At 40.2% G+C, this 20816-nt stretch overlaps 1 protein-coding gene across 5 annotated transcripts in view; it reads right to left on the reverse strand.

Moving 5' to 3' along the window:
• Positions 1–20816, reverse strand: part of LOC143187526 (ras-specific guanine nucleotide-releasing factor 1) — a 245855-nt gene that overhangs the window by 137583 nt on the left and 87456 nt on the right. For 4 of the 5 annotated variants that reach the window (XM_076391739.1, XM_076391740.1, XM_076391743.1 and 1 more), the window contains 2 exons: positions 5171–5422; positions 3283–3443 (listed from right to left, as the gene is read on the reverse strand). In XM_076391739.1, the coding sequence (XP_076247854.1) occupies positions 3283–3443; positions 5171–5422 (413 nt within the window). The remainder of the gene's footprint in view (positions 1–3282; positions 3444–5170; positions 5423–20816) is intronic. The other variant, XM_076391741.1, reaches the window with a different exon arrangement.

A 20816-nucleotide genomic window follows, 5' to 3' on the forward strand; every position in this document is an offset into this window, starting at 1 on the left:
TTTAGTGTTTACAGATTGACTATTTTGACTCTAAAAACTACCACAATCCATAATTTATGACTTTTTCCATTATTTTTCTTCTGCACACTGGAAAATGTCGCTGTGCGTCCAGATTCAGGTAGTTGCTAATAATATAAGTTACACTTTTAAGTTTGCTAGCGTGCCCTAGCTACAGTTTTTGAGCATCCGGAAAATCAAAAACTAAAATCGAAAGGGGAAAACCACAGTATACGGACATATTTTTTCAAATTTGTTGATACTTGAAGCAGGATCTAAATTTGCAGAACAAAAACATTTTTATTTTTTTCTATAAAAAAAGGTATTTTTTGGAATGCAAACAAAATTTATTTAGATGTGTACATTTTTCAACATTAATGAAAGAAAATCTCAATTTCATAGCTTTAATAGTTTCGAAGGTATAAATTCAAACGTGAAGGGAGTTGTAAAAATCGACAAAAACTATAAACTTTGAGGGCTCCTATTTATCAAACAGTCTCCAAATTATCAAAATGATAACTTAACCCCCCTTAATTGCACACGGACTACATATTTCAGTATCATCAAAATCCCTGCCATCAAAGTACAAAAGCGTCAGCGTGGAAGTAATCCTTACAATAGGAATCCTAACATGTGTTAAGGGCTTTTGGAAATAAACATAACTTTCTTGAGCATCAATGGATCCTTTTGATGTATTTATCTCGCCAATATGTACAAGGTATTCTTCATTTCAGAACATAGTGCTAACTTTAAGACACTATTACTGCAAAACGAAATCTGTTTAGACACTATGTCATAAAACATTTTGTGCTCCAATCGGAGCACCCTACTACCCCTTTAAATGTTTCAATGTACAGTAATGTTGCGGACGAGAGCCGCTCTCGGGTCTGGTCGCGACTTTCGTCCGCGACTGGTAGTCGATTCGGCTTCCTTTGCTCTCGGTCGCCGAAATAATTGGTACAAGACCGGAGAAGCAAAAAAAAGGGTCTCGCTCGACCGTCGATGCTCGAGCTCGATGCCCGAAATCAATGACGTCAGAAAAGACAATTTAATAGGAAAAATTGAAGTTCCTTATTTGCAAACAGATTTTCACGCAAGTGACACCAATCGATTCCTTGTGCTCTCCCGATAAAAATAATATCAAATACGACATGATTCCTATTATTTATAATAAAGATATTTAAATAATAAAGGTTGGAACCCTGCAACGGTTAAGGAGAATCGTTAAAGTTACTGTTCTATCAGTTCTTTACGAGCTAAAAATGACAGTAAATTAAGATTTGGCTAACAGAATTTATGTATATTATATTTAATCGATGTCGGAAAGAAGATATTGAAAATAAAAAAATAAAAATTTCTAAACATTTAAAACGGAACTTGTATACTTTTTGTGTTACGCTTTCATTTTCTTAATAATTTCAGTCATTAAATAATTAAACACAAAAATATGAGGGAATAATAGGGAGTTAGCCCTACGACGAGAGCCGCGCTCGTCGAATCGACTACCACTCACAGACGAGAGTCGCGCTCGGGTCTAGTCGTGCCTTAGAATCGACTACCATTCACGGACGAGAGTCGCGCTCTGGTCTAGTCGTGCCTTAGAATCGACTACCATTCACGGACGAGAGCAGCGCTCGGGACTGGTCGTGCTTAAAATCGACTACCACTCACGGACGAGAGTCGCGCCCGGGTCTGTTTACATAACGCGATGAGCATGATCTTTCGTTCTACAAACCAAGTTTTATGTATCTTTGTTAAAAATAATCGGAATCATGTCTTGTTTGACATCATTTTAATCAGGAAAGCACAAGGAATCGATTGGTGTTACTTGCGTGAAAATCCGTTTGCGAATAAGAAACTTCAATTTTTCCTATTTAAATCCCTAATGCTATCGTTGTTTTTTATGACGTCCTTGTTCTCGGGCGTCGAGCTCGAACGCGATGGTTCCAAGAATTGGTTTCTCAGCGGCACGTATCAAACGAAGTAGTGGGGATAAACCACAGCTCTCGTCCGTGTAGACGAAACGGCTCTCGTCCGCAACGTTACTGTGTGCTTGTTACACTCTGTATAATCATTTTCTATCATTTAACATAAATTTCGAAATAACTAATGTAATTAATATTCGAGATCTTCACAGATCGGATCATTGATATCAGAGGCTTTCATGTTGAAATTGTTTATTGAATTCTGGTTAACATGTTTACTATCGCCGTTCAAGGAAAAAAACGCTATCCACAGCACACACTTCAACCTTTACTTTGATCTCCGCCACAGATATATGATGCTGGGTCCTGGACAGCACTTACTGCGTCGCACATATGTGATGCGAGGTAGCGAACGTCTTAAATTAGCTGCAATACTGGCGGATCATCGGCAATGACTACTTCATTTTGGACACGACTCCGACGCGAGAGCTCTAGGTAATACAAATATTTCAGGTTTAATACAAAAACATGGAAATTGATTCTAGACCAGGCTGGATTAATTCTAAAGATTGATTTGGAGACTAATATCTGGAGACAGATAGCTAGGCAGTGTTTAACTTGAAGTCTACCCTGAATGTGTAATAATGCTGTATTATAAAGTTTAACAATCTAATTTAGGAAGCTTTATAAATGTTTTTTACAAAAGTGATTAAACTATACTGATGTGATTAAACGACAATGTGCTTTTTATGGCCCTTTCGAGTTTTTCAAATAGAATAATATAGTCTTGTTTCTACATTCACCTTCCTTCGTTAAGCTCGATGCAAACGAACGATTTTTTATGGTTGTGGCAATTCGCCGCTATGTTTGAAAAGTAAGGACAACTCCAATTTTCAATGGGGAAAGTAAGAAAAACGCGCTCGTATGTTTTTCCTTGTTTTCCTTATTGAAAATTGTAATTGTCCTTATTGCTCAAATTCGGCGGTGAATTATCGCAGCGACAAAAAACTGTTCGTTTGTATCAGGCCTTGGTCATTGTCAGCCACATCCTTTTGTCTCACTGTGGCGGAGAACAAATGAAATAATGGACTTAGTAATGCCGAGGTATAGTTAGTGTTTAACAGGTGTCAAAAATTTTAAGAAATGATTTTATATGCTAAAATAAGACGATCTTTTATTTTATCAGTTCAACACAAACAGTTCAGTTAAACTAATTTGACAGATCGTAATTACTTAAATTTGTTCATTTCTGTGATAAATGTCTAATTGTAATAATTTAACAACTTTTTGTCTCATAGTAGGAGACGTAGTTGCGTGAAATTATTAAAATATACATATGTATAACTAAAGCGTATCATACCTGAATCGTAGGAGCTACAAGATGTATTGTCACTTGGGACCCACTGGACTTCAAGTCAATTATAATCTTAAAATCACGGCTTTGAAGTTGAGTACTGACACTTCCGCTACCGCTTCCGCTACTTTCGCTGATACCGCTGGACATCGAACATACTGACAGTTCTAAAATCAGTTGACAGTCATAGCGAAACGACAATTATAATATTGTATTTAACACTTTTTCACAACAGCTCAGCCAAATTGCGGTAAGTTTGCGCAATCCCACAGCAGCACAGAAGCGGTACAAGGCAAATAAATGTAATAAAGATATATTTACAAACGCTGTGTATTGAAGAGAAACGTTGAATAAAATTAATTTATTAATAATGTATGTTGAAAAGAAATATAGTTAATTGTTTAACTCGATTGGCATTACTATTTTATTCCTGATGGTGCGTTCAGATTATTCATCTACTTTCAAGTACAGCCACTCGCAAGTATGCCTGAGAAGGCTTTCGTATCGCCTTTCTCATTTTATATTCTGGTCTGTTTGCACGTATCAAAACTACCCGTTCGGGGTTTTTAAACTAGAGTTAAAAATACTAAAGAGTGTTTCTCTCTAACTCGGGTTCTCAAAAGCATTGTCTCAACGGGCGGTTAAGTCTGAATCACTGAAATGCGATTGTTGTTGTGTCTAAAATAATTTTGTTACCACTAGTCTAAGAATAAGAACGAACAAAGTGCACTCAATCAATAATTACTCTCTTTTATACTATTTGCACTCTATATTCTCCCTCTCTCTTCCTTTTTCTTTCTTTATATGCACGTATTTCCTATTTTTGCGTAAGAGTTAGAGTCTAATAAATCTTTAATCGAATGTATCGTCAAGTATAAATACATAACAAAATCTGTCGAAAACCTTCGATTTGGTCCCTCAAAAATAGCTCTCCATTTCAATGTTGTTGTAACTCTACGTGAATGGAATACCTTCTGAATAAAACACTTTTGTGAAGACACCAAAAATATTTAATTGATTATAGAAAATAGATTAATTCGTACGTGACATATTCTTTCTGTATGCAACATTTTTACGAATAAACAGTTTAACTCCTCAAGATGAAAGAATTTTGTTTTACAGCCGTATCTTATTACAGACAGGTCCGAAAAGAATCCTCAAGACGTAGTATTTTGTGTCATGTCGCTGGATAAATGAACACGATTATCTGGAACTGTCAATATAATAAAGGTACAGATAATATTTGTGAAAGACCTACCACGTACCGAGTGACAAAGGCAATGACAGTGCAGTTTGTATTATTCGTGGTGCTCGCAGTGTTCAAGCCTATACTCGTTTATGGAAGTTAAGTGCTCAAAAACGAGCCCAGGTATACTTACGAGTAGCCGTACTTCAAACCAGACAAATAATCTGGACGTATCATTACAGATTTAAACGTAATTTATTTACTAGAGAATATATATTTTACAGTTTATAAAGTTTCATAATAGCAAAAGTGCACGTTGAATTCGAAATCATAGTGATTAACAATGATGTAAGTAGCATATAGTACTGTAGTGATCTAAGATGTAGATAGGATATAACGATTTTTCAAATATATATCATATGTAACAAAGCTTAGAAATTAACATATTTGCTGCATAAAATTATAGAAAATACTTAAAAAATAATTACTTTTAAAAAACAACATAAGTTATGACACTAAATCAAGTCAAATTTTTTGCTTCCAACATTGCTGCAAGTTCCAGCTGTTCCTGCTAAAGTTCAACTCATAATTTACTGCCTTACATTTATTAAAATACTATAAGCCATGCAATGCAACTTATAAGAAAGGTAGATACTGCTAAGCTTCAAAACTACCAATTCTATGTAGATATTAATACTGCTATAATACCATCGTCATCCACGGTACTCTGGTCACTGGGATCCTCTATTAACACTGCGTCAGAGAGTGGTATCTTTCCAATTTGCGGAACCAAGTTCAAACGGCCATCGTCATCTGATTGGCGTGTCGTCAGCAATAGATGATTGGAGAAAAGAAAGCACTGTCTGACTGCTTCTTTGTCTCCACTGCTCTTACCCCCAAATGTCGCGCTTAATCTACTTCGTGCTCCTCGTGGCTTTTCCAAAATTTGAATTAGTGTACCTAAAAGAAAAGACTATATTAATATATATGTCAGATTTGAGGTTTCCTCGGCCCGGCATCATAAAGTGCCCACTGTTGAAACTTCCGGGTGTAAGCCGTGTCCTGGAGGAAGAGTTTTCCTAACGTTTCACTAGCATTGCAACTGGCTTCTTCAGAGAATCGAAAGACACACTGAAACTGGTGTGTGTCTGACATGATTCACTATTTAAGTATACTGACTGTTGTTCATGGATCACTGAGCACAAATGAGATGTTCCGTATCATTGGGCATCAACGGTGTTGTTTTAATTATTCAGCTGGACAATTAAAGAACCTGGAGGAGGCAGCTCCAAAATGGGTTCAGGTGGTAACCAGTATCACAGTTGATGTTATTGGGATGTTTCATTATCTCCAACGTTTTCCGATGTTTTTAGGGGAAGTAGCCTTTTGTATTGGTTAGGATCTTTGTTTCGTAGAAGAGTATCCTGTGTCCTGTTGTCGTCTGATGTTCTGCAACAGTGGATTGTACATATCCCACTCTAGTACAACGCTCATGTTCGTTAAGCCTCGTACTCACGCTCCTCCCAATATCGTCAATGTATACTTTTCCGCATAAGCAAAATATTTTGTATACTTCTGCCAATGACCAATCTTGGTATGCGTGGTGAAGATGGTCTTTAGGTTGTGCTTTTTTGAGTATTCTGCCTATGCGGCCAGTTGTGCCCTGTACGTACGCGAGAAAGGTGGTGATTCGTTTGTCACTATTGTCTGAGATGGGTTGTTTGTTTGGTGGGTTCATGAGTCTGTTTATAGTGCGGTTTATTTTGTATTTAGGGAAATCATTTTTCTGTAGACTAGTTATAACGTGATGAAGTTCCTGAGGTAGGTGTTCTTTTTCACTAATATTAACAACTTGGTGTATTACGGAGTTGATTACTGAGTTCTTTTGTGATGAATGGTGATGGGAGGAAGCGTGTAGGTATCTATCGGTATGCGTGAGTTTTCTGTATACCTGATGCCTTAGAGAACTTTTCGGTTTCTTAATTACAAGTATATCAAGGAAAGGAAGTATCTGTTGTACGGATTCTATTTCCATAGTGAAATGTATGTTGGGATGTAAAGAGTTGATATAGGTCAGGAAGTTTGAGAGTTGGTCTTTTCCGTAACTTCATATCACGAAGGTGTCATCAACATATCTGAACCATTGTGATGGTTTCAGTGGAGATTCTTGAGAATTTGATCCTCCAGATGCTCCATGAAGATGTCAGCTATGACGGGGGAGTTGCGTGATCCTATTGCTGCTCCCGACATTTGTTTGCAGTATGTGTCTTAGAAGAGAAAATAGGTTTAAGTGAGGCAGTGGTAGACTAGAGGCACAAAGTTGTTAATTGCTAGGTCATTCGCAGAAGTATACAAAATATTTTGCTTATGCGAAGAAGTATACATTGGCGAAATTAGGAGGAGCGTGAGTACGAGACTTAAGGAATATAAGCGTTGCACCAGATTGGGATATATACAATCCGCTGTTGCAGAACATCAGACGGCAACAAGACACAGGATACTCTTCAACGAAACAAAGATCCTAACCAATACTAAAGGCTACTTCCCCCGAAAATATCGGAAAACGTTGGAGATAATGAAACATCCCAATAACATCAACAGGGATAGTGGTTACCACCTGAACCTAGTCTGGACCTCTGTCCTCCCAATTCTTTAATTGTCCAGCTGAACAATTAAAAGAACATCACTGGTGCCCAATGATCCGGAACATCTCTCACTGATGCTCAGTGATCCATGAACAACACTCGGTATACTTAAATAATGCACCGTGCCAGACATACACCAGTTTCAATGTATTGTTCGACCCCCTGACAAAGCCACCTGTAATGCTAGCGAAACGTTGGGAAAACTCTTCCTCCAGGACGCAGCGTACACCCAAAAGCTTCATTAGTGAGAACTGTGTTAATATATATGTATATACTGGGTGTTTCTAAACATATGAAACATTTTTAGGGGGTACGTTTCACATACGAAGCCATTGAAAACAATTCATTTGTACATATGTCCGGAAATGCTTAGTTTCTTAGTTATGCTCTATTTTATTCTCCGTACGGTGTGATTCTTAAAGATTTGCGAGCATGCGCTACACATTTCGAGAACAAGAATTCTTCTGAGCTTAGTAGAGTTTTAAATAGAATATCACACCGCGCGGGCAAGAAAGGAGCCAGTGTTTTACGCAATATAAAATAGGATGTCACTAAATAATTGTACGGGTATATGTACATTAGAACTTTGTCATTGTCTCTGTGTCTAGAACCTATCCTCCAGAAGAATCAGACGTGTTTCTTTTTACGGAATTTGAATCAAATTTAGGAATTTGAGAATATTCTGATAGAATAATTTTTTTATATCGTACTTGATATCACATGAGCTTAAAGGATAAGAAAATTTGACATAAATCTTCTTAATCTCCTCATAGAATGTTTTTTACAATAATATTTCTAGAATGAAACACAAATTCATGAATCGAAATGTGCAAAAAAAAGATTTATCTAACTACAAGAAACAAGAATACCTTGTATTATAAAATAGGTAGGTACTTACACTAGAGCTACTTAAAATTTTATAAATATTACAAAATGTCTTAATATATTCCGAAATTCTAAAGACCCCATGAATCAACACATTCAACATTGTTTTATTTAGGCTAAAACATTATTTTGATGAAATAATAAAAATGTATATACACTCGCCCTCCAAATCGGACCTGTCATGGGACCGTAGGAGAATATTCTTCTACGAAATCTAGTAATCTCACCAAATGACCCACGAGTAGCTCGAGAAAAGTATTACAACAGTCTATCTAATTCATGATTACACCGCTAGTACTTCTTAACTTTCGAAACGCGTATTACGTACTTTGTATCTGCGATTGTCACTGCATTTTTATATAGAGTATAACAAATATAACCTTCGATATTTTAATTGTTGGTAAGAGATGTAAATTGGATCACAAAATGTCCTACATGCCTATATGCTAAACTAATAATCAGAGGATTCTGTAATTTTACAAATGCATTGAAGCGCAAAATTAAAGTAAAAAGGTTTTAATACATTTTGTTTTATATAAAACATTAAAAATCCACGATTCCTTCTTTAGAAACATCTCGAATTTATAAAGCTTTGTAAAAGTTAAACTCTAAGAGATACGTAAAAATGTAATAAAACCTTTTTTCTATTGCTATTTCTATCCAGTGCATCTGTAAAACTACCAAATCCTCTGTTTGTGAATTTATGTTAGGATCGCTTTAGGGGATCTAACTTAGGTCCGGATTAGTTGAGAAAGGCGGGTAAACTGCAAGAAAATCGTACAAGTCAATTCCTTTTGTCTGTCCTTTTAAGGACAGGCGTTTGTTTGCCCTTTTAATATCTCCGGGGACTAAAGGAGCAATTCTCCTTTATGGTCCTGGGATCCTGGGGTCCTGACCAGGGAAGGATCCGCCTGGCTCCTATCGCCTCTGGCGCCTAGAACAGAAATTCGGCGGAACTGCGCCGTCTAAATACGAGTAACTCGTACTAGAAGCGTCTCACTCGTCGCCAGGCAACAAATTGTCGTGCCTATTGGAAGGAGGACGCGATACCTCGCTGTATAGCGTAGGTAGGACAATGGACTGTATTATCGACAATTCTTCGTGAAGAAGACTGTCGCAGAATGAGCGTATAGACATGAGGTAACCTCTTCTCCGTACTCTAACTCCAATTTGGCAATTGCCTCGAATGCAGCCCGGTGTAATCTGCGTTTCGTAAGCCGGGAAAAAACCACTTTTACTAGCCGAGCTAGTCCCGGTGGCTGATAACGGCGGCGTATCTCGAACTATGCTCTACAACACAGCGGCCACCACCAACATGTGTGCATTTATTCGTCACACAGGGGTTTATGTGGGAACGGGAGTAGAACGGTATGACGGAGGAGTAGCACCTTCCTCACGAGTCTGTACCTTGCGAGTGCATCGTTAACAAGTGGTCAACCAAGGAGCGGTCCCAGATGCTCCCACGTTGAATAGCAAGAACCAAGAATCAAAAAAACCTATGTTTGTGTGTGATTTTTTGGGCTTGCCTCAAAAAATTTTTTGAGGCCCAAAAAATCACGTCTCTTTTCTGCGATTGAACTCGTCTGAGTCACGTACAATACCTGTTTTACTCCAAACGAGAGGTGCGAATCGCTAGAGCGCAGAGAAATCAGCGTTCTCAACCGACTTAGAGACCTCGAGCGATTTGGCAGCCAATGAGCGCTCACTGAGGTGAACTCTATCGTGGATCTTCGCTGACTCTGCCAACAATCGGCAGACGTCTCGCGTAAGGGCGAAAACGCTAATTAACCGCTAAGCGGCGCTCGCTGTCTGCTAATTTCTCTGTCTCTTTTCAATTACATATTCCCCCCCCCCCCCCCCCCCCCCCCCCCCCCCCGAAATTCGAACAGCTGATCCAGATCATTCACTCGATCGATGTCAACTGTAATAACCGAAAGAAGTCATGCGTCGTTTTTGTGTCTATTCTGAGCGCAACGGAATCACCTACGGAGGACACCTTCGGTAGATCCCGTATGCTAACCGGCAACGGTTTTCGCGGACGAGACAAATACCTGTCATAACTCCACTTTTAAACAATTTAGTATATAAGTATGTTAATTTTAAGGCTTTATTATTGCAAAACAAGGGAACAACAGGCACTATCACATAGAACATTTTGTGCTTTAATTTGTATCTCCTATCATCCTTTATAATAGCGAAGGTTATATTTCTTATACTTTGTATAATTAGACCAGATTGGTGATTAGTTTTCACAGCAACTAGAAGAAACCAATCATGTATCTGACATGAAAGATATGATCATTTAAATTATAACGATTTGCTGGAATTATCTAATAAGAAAGTGGTATACGGATTAGATTTACCGTCGAAAACTCAAAAACTATCGTGTGAAATATGCAATCGAATAAAAATACATTAGCTACCATTTGTAGAAAGCAGCTGAAAAAATAATATTTTGTAACTCATTCAAACAGAAGTTTATTTGTGTTACTTTGCAACGTTCATTGATGATAAAACGCAGTACGCAGAAGTTGTTTCTTTAAAGTCATATAGCGACATTTTAACAGAATTTAAAAAGTACCAAGTGTTGAGAAAGAAACAGGTCGTAATATAATCAAATTACGTAATCATAGTGCTAAAGAATATATTAGTAAACAATTCAACGTTTATTTGAAAAACCAAGGGATTGGGAGGCAATTAACGGTCGAATATATGCCGCAACAGAACGATGTGACATTCTTAAAGAAAGGATTAGCTATTAAAAAATTTGACTCAAATTTGTTAATCAAGCGCTTCGCGTTGGCTATCCTAATGAAGCGAAGGTTTATAGGTTTTGGATCCCCGACATCATAAAATTGATCAAAAGCTGAAGTGTTAGATCTATGAATAATGTAAACAATACCAAAATAGAATCAATAGGACTAGATTTATTAGCGGATAAGAGTACCGTAACAACCTGCGATGATTTCAACAATCTAATTAATTACAGAATTTCCATTAACAACATTAAGAATAAAATAAGTATTAGAATAGATATGCATAGGTGATAGTAACCCTAACCTGGAACCATATCCTAACCTCAGTTTCTTAATTCAAAGAATAGCACCAGCGATGTACAACACGCATGTGCACTAGCAATAGGACCCTTCCACACACACATGCGCACAACATCAGGACAGTATCTCAGCAACATCCTATGGCGTGCTTCTTCGCATGAGCTGACGACAGGATGATGACACCACGGACCTATCAGCAGGCGAGTCTCTCGGTACGCATGCGTAAAACACTATCAAGTGCATGCTCCACGACGTCGGAGCCTATTCAGAATGAGTATTCTGCGACGAGCCGACGATTCCTATCAATGCATGTGCGACACAACACTTCTCCTCCACTGAGGAGAATCACTGGTTCCAAAAGAAGGAAGCAACCTCCAAGAATAAATACGGTGGCGCCAGCAACAGCAAGAAGTTCTGCAGTTCGAGATTCTGAAGATTACACATTCCCACTCATCCTAAACCTCCCCGAGACAACTTTAACTAGCTCCTTGCTTGCCGACCGAGGCAGTTATCATATAGGCTTATCATTATTACATAGGCATATCAATCATAATCCAACATTGCCGTCTGCCAAATCAGATCTCATAAGTCGTCTTATATCGAAAGATAAGCAGAACTAGTTACAAAATCAATTAGTGAAAATACTCAACAGATTATTGTTCCTTTCTTTTTGCTCTAAAGACTGAATTAGCAAAAATACTAGAGTTAGTTATCTTACTTTTAACCGTTAACTTTATAGATTTAGTTAATAAATTTTGTTATATATTAATCGAAGACAAATCCTAGTCTACGAAATTTATTCCTAAACCGCACACCACGCGAATCCCACTGCTTGGTCACGGGTAAGCCGCTCTATCCGTGAACATTCTATCTACGACGAAGTCAGATCGTTATAGTATTGTGTACAGCTTCGCGTACACATACGAAGAAATCGAGTTTTAGGAACACAACCAAAAAGACAATCTTTTTCTTAATAAATAACAAGTAATAGTTCAAATCTGTACAGTGGCAGTGACGCGAGCCCACAACCATATCCTAACCACAATTCCCTAGATCAAATCATCGTGCCAGCGACGAGCGATGCGCTTGCGCACATACGGTAGAACGCTTAAATTTACGCATGCGCACAAAATCGGTATAGCACCGAAGCGCCATCCTATGGCGTACACACTAACGACCAGATGATGATACCACAAACCAATCGGCAAGCGAAACTCTCGATACGCCTGCGCGAGCACCACCAGACGCATGCGCCAAAACTTCGGAACCAATTAGGAGCGCGTATCCTGCAATGACTCCTGAACACGCAGTCGCAACACGACGCTACCTGGCACGTAGGAGCAGCTCCACTACTGAGCAGAACTCTACTCGTTGTTACAAACAACTCGGCTAAGCATAAACATTACAGACAATTGTCCAGTAATTGTTAAAAATCGAAAATTCTAGAGAAAAAGTCAACACCCAAGGGCAAACTGCCTCTAGGCAGAGTTCACAACTCAAGGGACGCTCCCGGCCTGTACAAGGCAAAGAAAGCAAAAATTAAGGATCCGACGACGATCGCTTTGAAGGCATTCACGAGCCAGTTTGACCTTATGAGGGCCTCAGCTCCAAAGGAATCGGCTACGGAGACCATACGGAGCACTCCAAAACACGTTATCGTAAACGATATGACGGATCAGCCTAAGTTTAATAATCTCCCTTCTGCCTCGGGGATCAAATTAATCAACACACAAATTAGAACCTCGCCCACTAATATGGACTATGAAAACATACCGAACATCACAACACATAACCGATTTGACATATTGAATTCCTTCATCACTCCGACTTCTGTCACTCCCGAAAACACCAACCTCATTCGTCAGACAGTTAGCCCACAAGATACCAAAGGAGAAAAACCTCCCCCTATTTACGTTAAAAAGTTTGATGGAGACATCGTGAAATTATCCAAATCACTGGAGTCAAATTATGGAAAAGAATTTAAGCTCAAGTTTCTAGGTAAACAGGTTAGAATCCAACTAACAAAGGTCGACGACTTCTCTAACCTGAAACAAAAATTGATTGCAGGAAGCACACCTTTTCACATTTTTACATTAAACTCTCCGAAACATTCAACTGTTGTGCTGAAGGGACTGGCTGAAGTTCCTATTGATACCCTAAAGGAAGAAATTGTAAAATACGGTCTAACACCTACTCACGTTTCCGTCCTCAGGCCAGCCAAAAACACCTCTGTCTACTGCTCATACAAAATCTCACTTCCCATGGGAACATCTCACAATGAAATAAATAAAATCAGATACATTTTCTACACCAGAGTGTACTGGGAAATATTCAACTCAAAAAAGTCGTACGCCCAATGTTTTAGATGTCAGTCCTTTGGACACTCCTCGGCTAACTGTAACTTGTCCCCAAAGTGTGTAAAGTGTGCAGGTAATCATCTTACCAAAGAATGCACGAAAGTCCCAGAGACTCTCCCAGTCTGCTCCAACTGCTCAGGTAATCACACAGCTAATTACTCCAAGTGTCCGGCGCTTGAGAAGTACCTAAATCGAAGAAATGGTAAAGGAGGACAACGCGTGCAAGGGTTAGAAGCCCCAGCCATAAATCAAGAGAACTTTCCAACCCTTCCTAAAACTAAACAATACATGCCACCCTCCTCAATGGCTATGTATAAACTACCAGTCTTATACAAGGAAGTACTCCACCCTTCTTCAATTGGACCTTCGCCAGTTACTCCTGGCACCAACTCCATCATGGAAACCTTCAACGTGTGCAAAGAAATTAACAACATTTGCAATATGGACGCTCTTTTCAATGCAGCCAAACTGTTTCTCTCTGAGTTAAAGAATTGCAGCTCCAACGCGGAAAAACTCATGGCATTTTTTGAAGTGGCCCAGACTCTCGACTAATGTCCGCGCTTCCTAACTTTTTACTCTGGAACGCTGGTTCTCTAAACAAAAGAAGGGACGAACTTATGCTAGTGCTACAGAATAATCAAATTCATATAGCTCTCATAACCGAGACTTGGCTCAACCCAAATGCTGACTTCTCCATACCTGGCTATAAGGTTGCAAGGAAAGACAGAGGATCCAACTCAAGGGGCGGCGTGGCAATACTAATCCACAACTCTCTCTCATTTACCACCATCTCAAATTCATATCTGGACACTAACTCTTCCTTCGAGAGCATCTTCATCAAGTGCTCACACCCATCCATTTACATAGGGGTGGCATATAATCCGCCTAATAATTATTCAAGCTCTGCAGACCTTGATGCATTCACTGGGATAGGATCTCCATTCATAATTGGCGGAGACTTCAACGCGAGGCACACCTCCTGGCGAAAATGCTCCAATAATAAAAGTGGTATTACACTTTACAATCACGCCAATAGAGGTCCCTATTAAATTATCGCTCCACAAAAGTTCACCTTTCAAGATGCACCTACACAAAACCCGTCTACACTGGATATCTTCTAGGTTCATCATCAAAAATACACTGAGTGTGAAGTCAAGGATGACTCTACGACGGAACATAGGCCAGTTGTCCTACGGCCCACTGAAAACGCAATGAGCCCTCCTGGATGGACTAGAAACACGGACTGGGAAAAATACAATCTGATTACTAACAATTACAAACTCCAGACTCATCTCACCACAGTAATCGACATAGACAACTGCATCACCAATTTTAACAAATTTATCAACACCTCTGCTAGAAAGGCCTCGGAAGCCATTCCCACCAACGATGGCATATCCATGGACTCCCTATGAACGACATACATTCGCCGGAGGAGAAAAGCCAGGAAAAACTGGCAGAAGACTGGTAATTTATATTTTCATTCAGTCATGAAGTTATACTCCAACGAAATTCTAAAGCGAATTTCTAACATCCGCTCTGAAAAATGGATCTCCCATCTCAAATCTCTGGATAAGGCTGATCCAACCTTCTGGAGAGCCTACAAAGTTTTAACTCACACTCCCACAATTATTCCACCCCTCAACGTAAACTAAGCACTCACTCCGGGCGACAGAGAGAGAGAGCAGACGCCCTGGCAGCCTCCTTCGCGGCACCCATTCCCAGCAATTCATGCTCGCAGTCACCTCACGAGCAGGAAGTCCAGGAATTCATGGATTCGGTCAAATCTGACACCATCGATAAACCACTTGAAATCTTCCAAGTGAAATTCAACGAGATTTGCGCTGAAATCAAAAGACTTCCTACCAACAAAGCACCTGGACCAGAGGGCATCACTGCCAAAATGCTACAGTTCGGCCCTAGAAAGATTATCCTACAAATATACTACTTATTTCGAGCCTCAGTCACCCTGTCCCATTTTCCAAACTCTTGGAAAATAGCAAGAGTGATACCCATTCCAAAACATGGGAAACCCAAAAACGAAATAGATAGCTATAGACCAATTAGCTTACTGCCGATCTTGGGCAAAGTCTTCGAGAGGTGCATCCTCAACTTAATGAATGAACACATTCAGGACAAAAATATACTCATCAACGAACAATTTGGTTTTAGATACGGACACGCCACAATCCATTAACTCATACGAGTTGCTTCGGCCATAACTCACGAACTCAACGTAGGCAGACTGGCTGCCATGGTCCTTCTAGATCTGACAAAAGCATTTGATTCCGTCTGGCACGACGCCCTAAGCTACAAACTAATCAAATATGGATTTCCAATGGTTATAATTAAACTTCTTCACTCCTACCTAACTCAAAGAGGGATTTTTGTCTCCATACATGGCAAGAGATCCGGCACATACACCCTTACATCAGGAGTGCTACAGGGCTCCATACTGGGACCTTTATTGTGCTCACTCTTCATAAATGTCATCCCAAGAATGTTTGGCTTTCTGGTGTCATTGTATGCTGATGATACAGCCATAACCGCCTTCTCATGGAAAACCACAGCATTACTGTCGAAGATACAAGTATATATACAAGGATATACAAGTATAGGCTCCCCTCCTCCGGCCGATACACTCAAGATCGGAAACAACAGCATTCCGTGGTCATCTGAAGTCAAATATCTCGGAATTATCTTTGATAAAAGGTGCTCCTGGCAGCCAGCAATCAACGACAGGGTCAAAAAAGCCAGGAAAGCAGCTGCAGCAATCAAAAAATATCTCGCTCCATCCTCACGACTTAATCTAAAACTCAGGCTTCACACATACAAAACCTGCATAAGTCCAGTCCTCCTGTATGGACATCAGATCTGGGCTTGCTCCGCCAAAACCAACCTTAAAAACATACATTACACCCAAGGAAAAATTCTGAGAATGATCACAGGAAAGTCTAACACATATTCAACAACACAGCTACACAAGTACACTGACACGGAGCCCATACTGAACCACATCAGAAGATCCATTAACAAATACACAGTCAAAAACCATCAAAACCCGCTAGTCCAGATCACTGGCACGTACAATTTACATCGTATTCCATACAAAGTAAAATACCTTTATCCCCTCATGATGAGACCATAACTCATCAAGCATTTCATATTGACCTCAATTTCATAGCTCCCTAACAATTTCATACTCCCTAATGCTACTCACTCTTTTAATTAAACAATACTCGGGTTTTTGAAAATTTTTCCCGGCTGCAACTTAAAGTGTTTATTACTAGGACATCAAGACGTTAATCCTATATCAATCAGCTGCTGACTGCTGGTAAGGGGGCGCTGCAGCTCCCAGGAACGGCAAACACACTTAAGGAACACGTCCCAAAAAAAAAAAAAAAATCGTTGGGCACAAAAGAGGGAGGCAAGTTTCCCGTACAAATAAGGCAGCGCCAGCACCAGCAAAGAGACAGAGAGATACAGAGAGTGACAGTATGCAGTGCAGTTCTCTTTCTCCGAAGTCCAACCTTAACTTCCAAATCCATACCGAGGCAGCTTTAACCAGCTCCTTGGTTCCTTCGATCTAAGCAGCTTTAGCTAGCTCCTGGATTACTCCTAATCGAGACAGCTTTAACCAGCTCCTTGGTTCCTTCGATCTAAGCAGCTTTAGCTAGCTCCTGGATTACTCCTAACTGAGGCAGCTTTAACCAGCTCCTGGGTTCCTCCAAATCCAAGCAGCTTTAACCAGCTTCTTGATTACTACTCCGAGGCAGCTTTAACCAGCTCCTTGGCCTTTCTTTGATTCACATTGACATTGATCATCACTGCCATCTGCTCAGATTATAAATCATCACTAGTCGGTTGATATAGAACCTCGCGACAATTACCAGTTCATAGATTAATAAGAATCTATTTCATCAGAAGACGAAAGTTTGTATGATTATAAGAATAGAATTAAGTACTCAAGTAGTGTAAAACATTTAGGTTAATAAATCATTTGATGTCTTATTTGCAAGAGAAATCATAGCCTATGAAACTTATTTCTTAACCGCACGTCACACGAATCCTATTCCCTGTTCACAAAGTAAGTAACTCCATCTGTTAACGTTTTATGTACTACGACACACGGTTCGTTACACTAGATTCTTTGTGTTTTCCTGGTGAAAATGATACCAAACATACTACAATTCGAGATTTTAAGGAGTGTAATGAAAAACGTAAATATATAAGTTGTGACGTTACGCATAGCGCCATCCCCGTTTTGGCGAATTACGCGAAGTTTGTGATAAGAAGGATCATACGGCTCCCTTGCGGAACACATGTCACGAAACGCCTCCTGGAGGGAAATATCGTGCATTTGAATCATTGCTAATCTCGGGTGCCTTCGTGCCCAGCGCGCACGACGTTTCAGGGCCGTAGAGGAAACCTGAGGGACCCTGAGGCCGTCCCCGTCCCCTGGCCGTGCAGTTTCCGGATTCAGGCGCCGTATCTACACCGGATGGTACAGGGGCCCTCCACCTTCGGAGTTAAGGAACTTGCCGCCTCCGCGGAGGACCAGAGAGCCGAAGGAAAATCTGCCCACAGCGAGCTAAGGGATGGTCCCGCGGTGCGATATACGGTGCACTCGTTGCCGATACGTGACGGACGCTAGAAGCCACCAGCGAATTTAGGGTAAGCTGCATAGATTACCTTGGTCTAATTATCGGGCACGGAGTGCCGTTGGTGCTAGACGCGATTCGAGTTTCCTCCAGGGCGTCTCTGATATCGCGGTATTGTGTATTTTGTCTAATGTATCGCTTATTCCGGTGTCACTACACCGACACAAATTTTGTAACGGTCGAGACCGCGCGTGCCGAGATTATTAGGACGCGTATTTGTTGCTACTACCGACCACCTGAGTATTCTCCCGTCGCCGTCCCGTCTACACGATCCAGTATACTGTAAAATAAACACCTGTGCAAGATACTCGACGTTTCGTCTTTGCCTTGCCGTGAAAGCTAAATTCCTCTGCGCGTCCGAACCACAACCTTTTCTCTTCCGCCGAGCTAGTCGAGGTTTTCCGCCGTACCTGCACTGCAAGGATCGCGTATCGTTGTCGGTTTTCATTGTAGTTGGCACGAAAGTGCCTGGCGCCCATCTGGACAATCGTCCTTTCTGTCGAGGCACTTGCAGTATACTGCATAAAAGAGAGAGTTAACATACGTGCCTATCACCTCTGCGTAACTTACGCTCTACCCACCCCATCTAGTAGCAACCCCCGTGTGACGAATAGGTGCACACGGTGAGGTGAACGACATCGTGGAGCCTCTGCCCGTCATCAGCTACCACGACTAGCAATTGCTAGCTATAGAGTGACCCCCCGTTCGCGAATCCACGCTTTCATCGGGATTCGTACGAAGCGAGCCTTTCTATAAGGTGCAAAAGCGAAGAACAATTTCTTCCTAGCGAAGAAACGTCGATAATACAGTGCACTGCATTACCTTGTGTTACGGCAAGGTATTGCTCCCCCCTCCACATAAGCTCATTGTCGAAGCCTGGAGTCGGGAAAACTAGGTATAACGTGATAGCCATACTCTCGCATACCGGCGCGGTTCCACCACTATTCCTTTTTTCCAGATGCTAGCGTCGCTGACTGATGTCGCACGGACCAGAGGGCCCCCACTCCACCGGTAGCAGCGAAGCCCGCCACGGACGAGGAGCCCCCAGTCCTAAGTTCAAGTACAATAAACGTCGTACTTATGCCCTTTTCAGAGCCGATTTAAATTTGACTGATTGTACCAGTTTTCTTTAAGAACCCTCACTCTCTCACCTTTTCCGGAACCTTGTTAGATCCCTTATTCTGAACGACTCTAACACTTACCATTCACCAATGTTTTTAGGGTTATGCTTCTAATTCACTTTGCTTTCAGGGTTGCGCCATCACCCTGTTTGGTTGGATCCGCTGCAGTGTTCACCACCTTCGATTTTAATTCATGAAATTTTGTGAACCACGCTATTTCTGCATACGTGGTGTGTACATCTACTATCCAGTAGCCATGTATCATCCAAATCAACATTATTCAGTAATAGAAGGAATGCATGGTAATCCTTCTTTAATTTAGGCTCAATTTTTCTTTTTCCTTTCTCAGGCTTTGAGCAACAATCACTTGCGAAATTACGACTTCGCTTACAGTTGAAACAATGGCTTGGTCTTACCTTATCTGTACTTTTTCTCTTGTTTTTTTTTTTTTTTTTAATAAATAGAGCTTCTTTGAGCATTATTTCACCATCAACATTTTCTCACAATGCTCTTTTATTATATTCTGCCAGTACTCTTTGGACTTCTGCTGAGGTGAACTTGTCGTCCGGTAGGTTTGCCAGCATTATATTAAGATTTTCATAACTGTCTGGAAGGCCTGATCGTAATGTATATGCAAAATCCTCATCACCTATCTCTGCTCCTATTTTTTGTAGATTTGTTGCAACTATCTTAGCTTTGGCAAGATATGCAGGTATATTCTCATCGTCCTTCATCTTCAGGTGGTAGAATTCTTTCTTCAACTACATAATTTATACTCTAGACTTCGGTTCATAGACTTGTCCTACTATTGCCCATGCCTCATGTGAGCCTGGACAATCTTCTATATATACTTGTTGTTCCACTTCAACGTTTAACCCTATCGCGGCAATCGCTATATTTTCATTTATCATATGTGCTGCTCTTCGTGCCTCCGTAGAATCCGCAGGCAGTTCTTCAGGCATAATAATTATTGTTTAACTTAGTTACGAGATTTTCACTCTGATTTTCTCTCTCCATTATTGTATGATACTAGGCTTTACTTTACCTTTTAGTGGTTACTTTTAGGTTAATGACCGAGCTCTTCCTCTATTTAGAGACCATTCTGCAGTCAACAGCGGTTGACAAAATAGAATAACTGCTCGATAATCATTTAGAGAGTATTTCTGAACAACACGGAATACATCTAAGGGGTGATTTTAGTGTTACGTTCCGAACAGCACAATTTTGGAGAATCTTCATTTTGGCCACTACATCGGCTGGAATGTGTCATGGCAATGCCTTGTCATTATGGACTTTCCTAGTCTGGTATATTATGGCCTTTGACGTTCAAAATGCTAAATCATAATTATTGTATAATATTATCCGCACTCTCCTTGGAATCGTCGTCGAAAGTCGACACCGCGAATGTGCGAGCGTGCGTGAGTAATTTTCATTAATTTTATAATAATTTTGAGCATAGATTCATTCATTGAGTGTCGTATACCGCGAGTGAATGGATTTATAGCCTCACGTAAAATTCCGAGATCAGTTCTCGTAAAAATCATAGTTCAGCTTAAAATCATTCTAAAAATCCGTATGTGTATTCTCTTTCTTTTCTAGTACTATCAACATTTAGAGTATAAGCTAGGC

The sequence above is a fragment of the Calliopsis andreniformis genome, unplaced genomic scaffold, assembly GCF_051401765.1.
Source record: "Calliopsis andreniformis isolate RMS-2024a unplaced genomic scaffold, iyCalAndr_principal scaffold0048, whole genome shotgun sequence".
NCBI classification, from domain to species: domain Eukaryota; kingdom Metazoa; phylum Arthropoda; class Insecta; order Hymenoptera; family Andrenidae; genus Calliopsis; species Calliopsis andreniformis.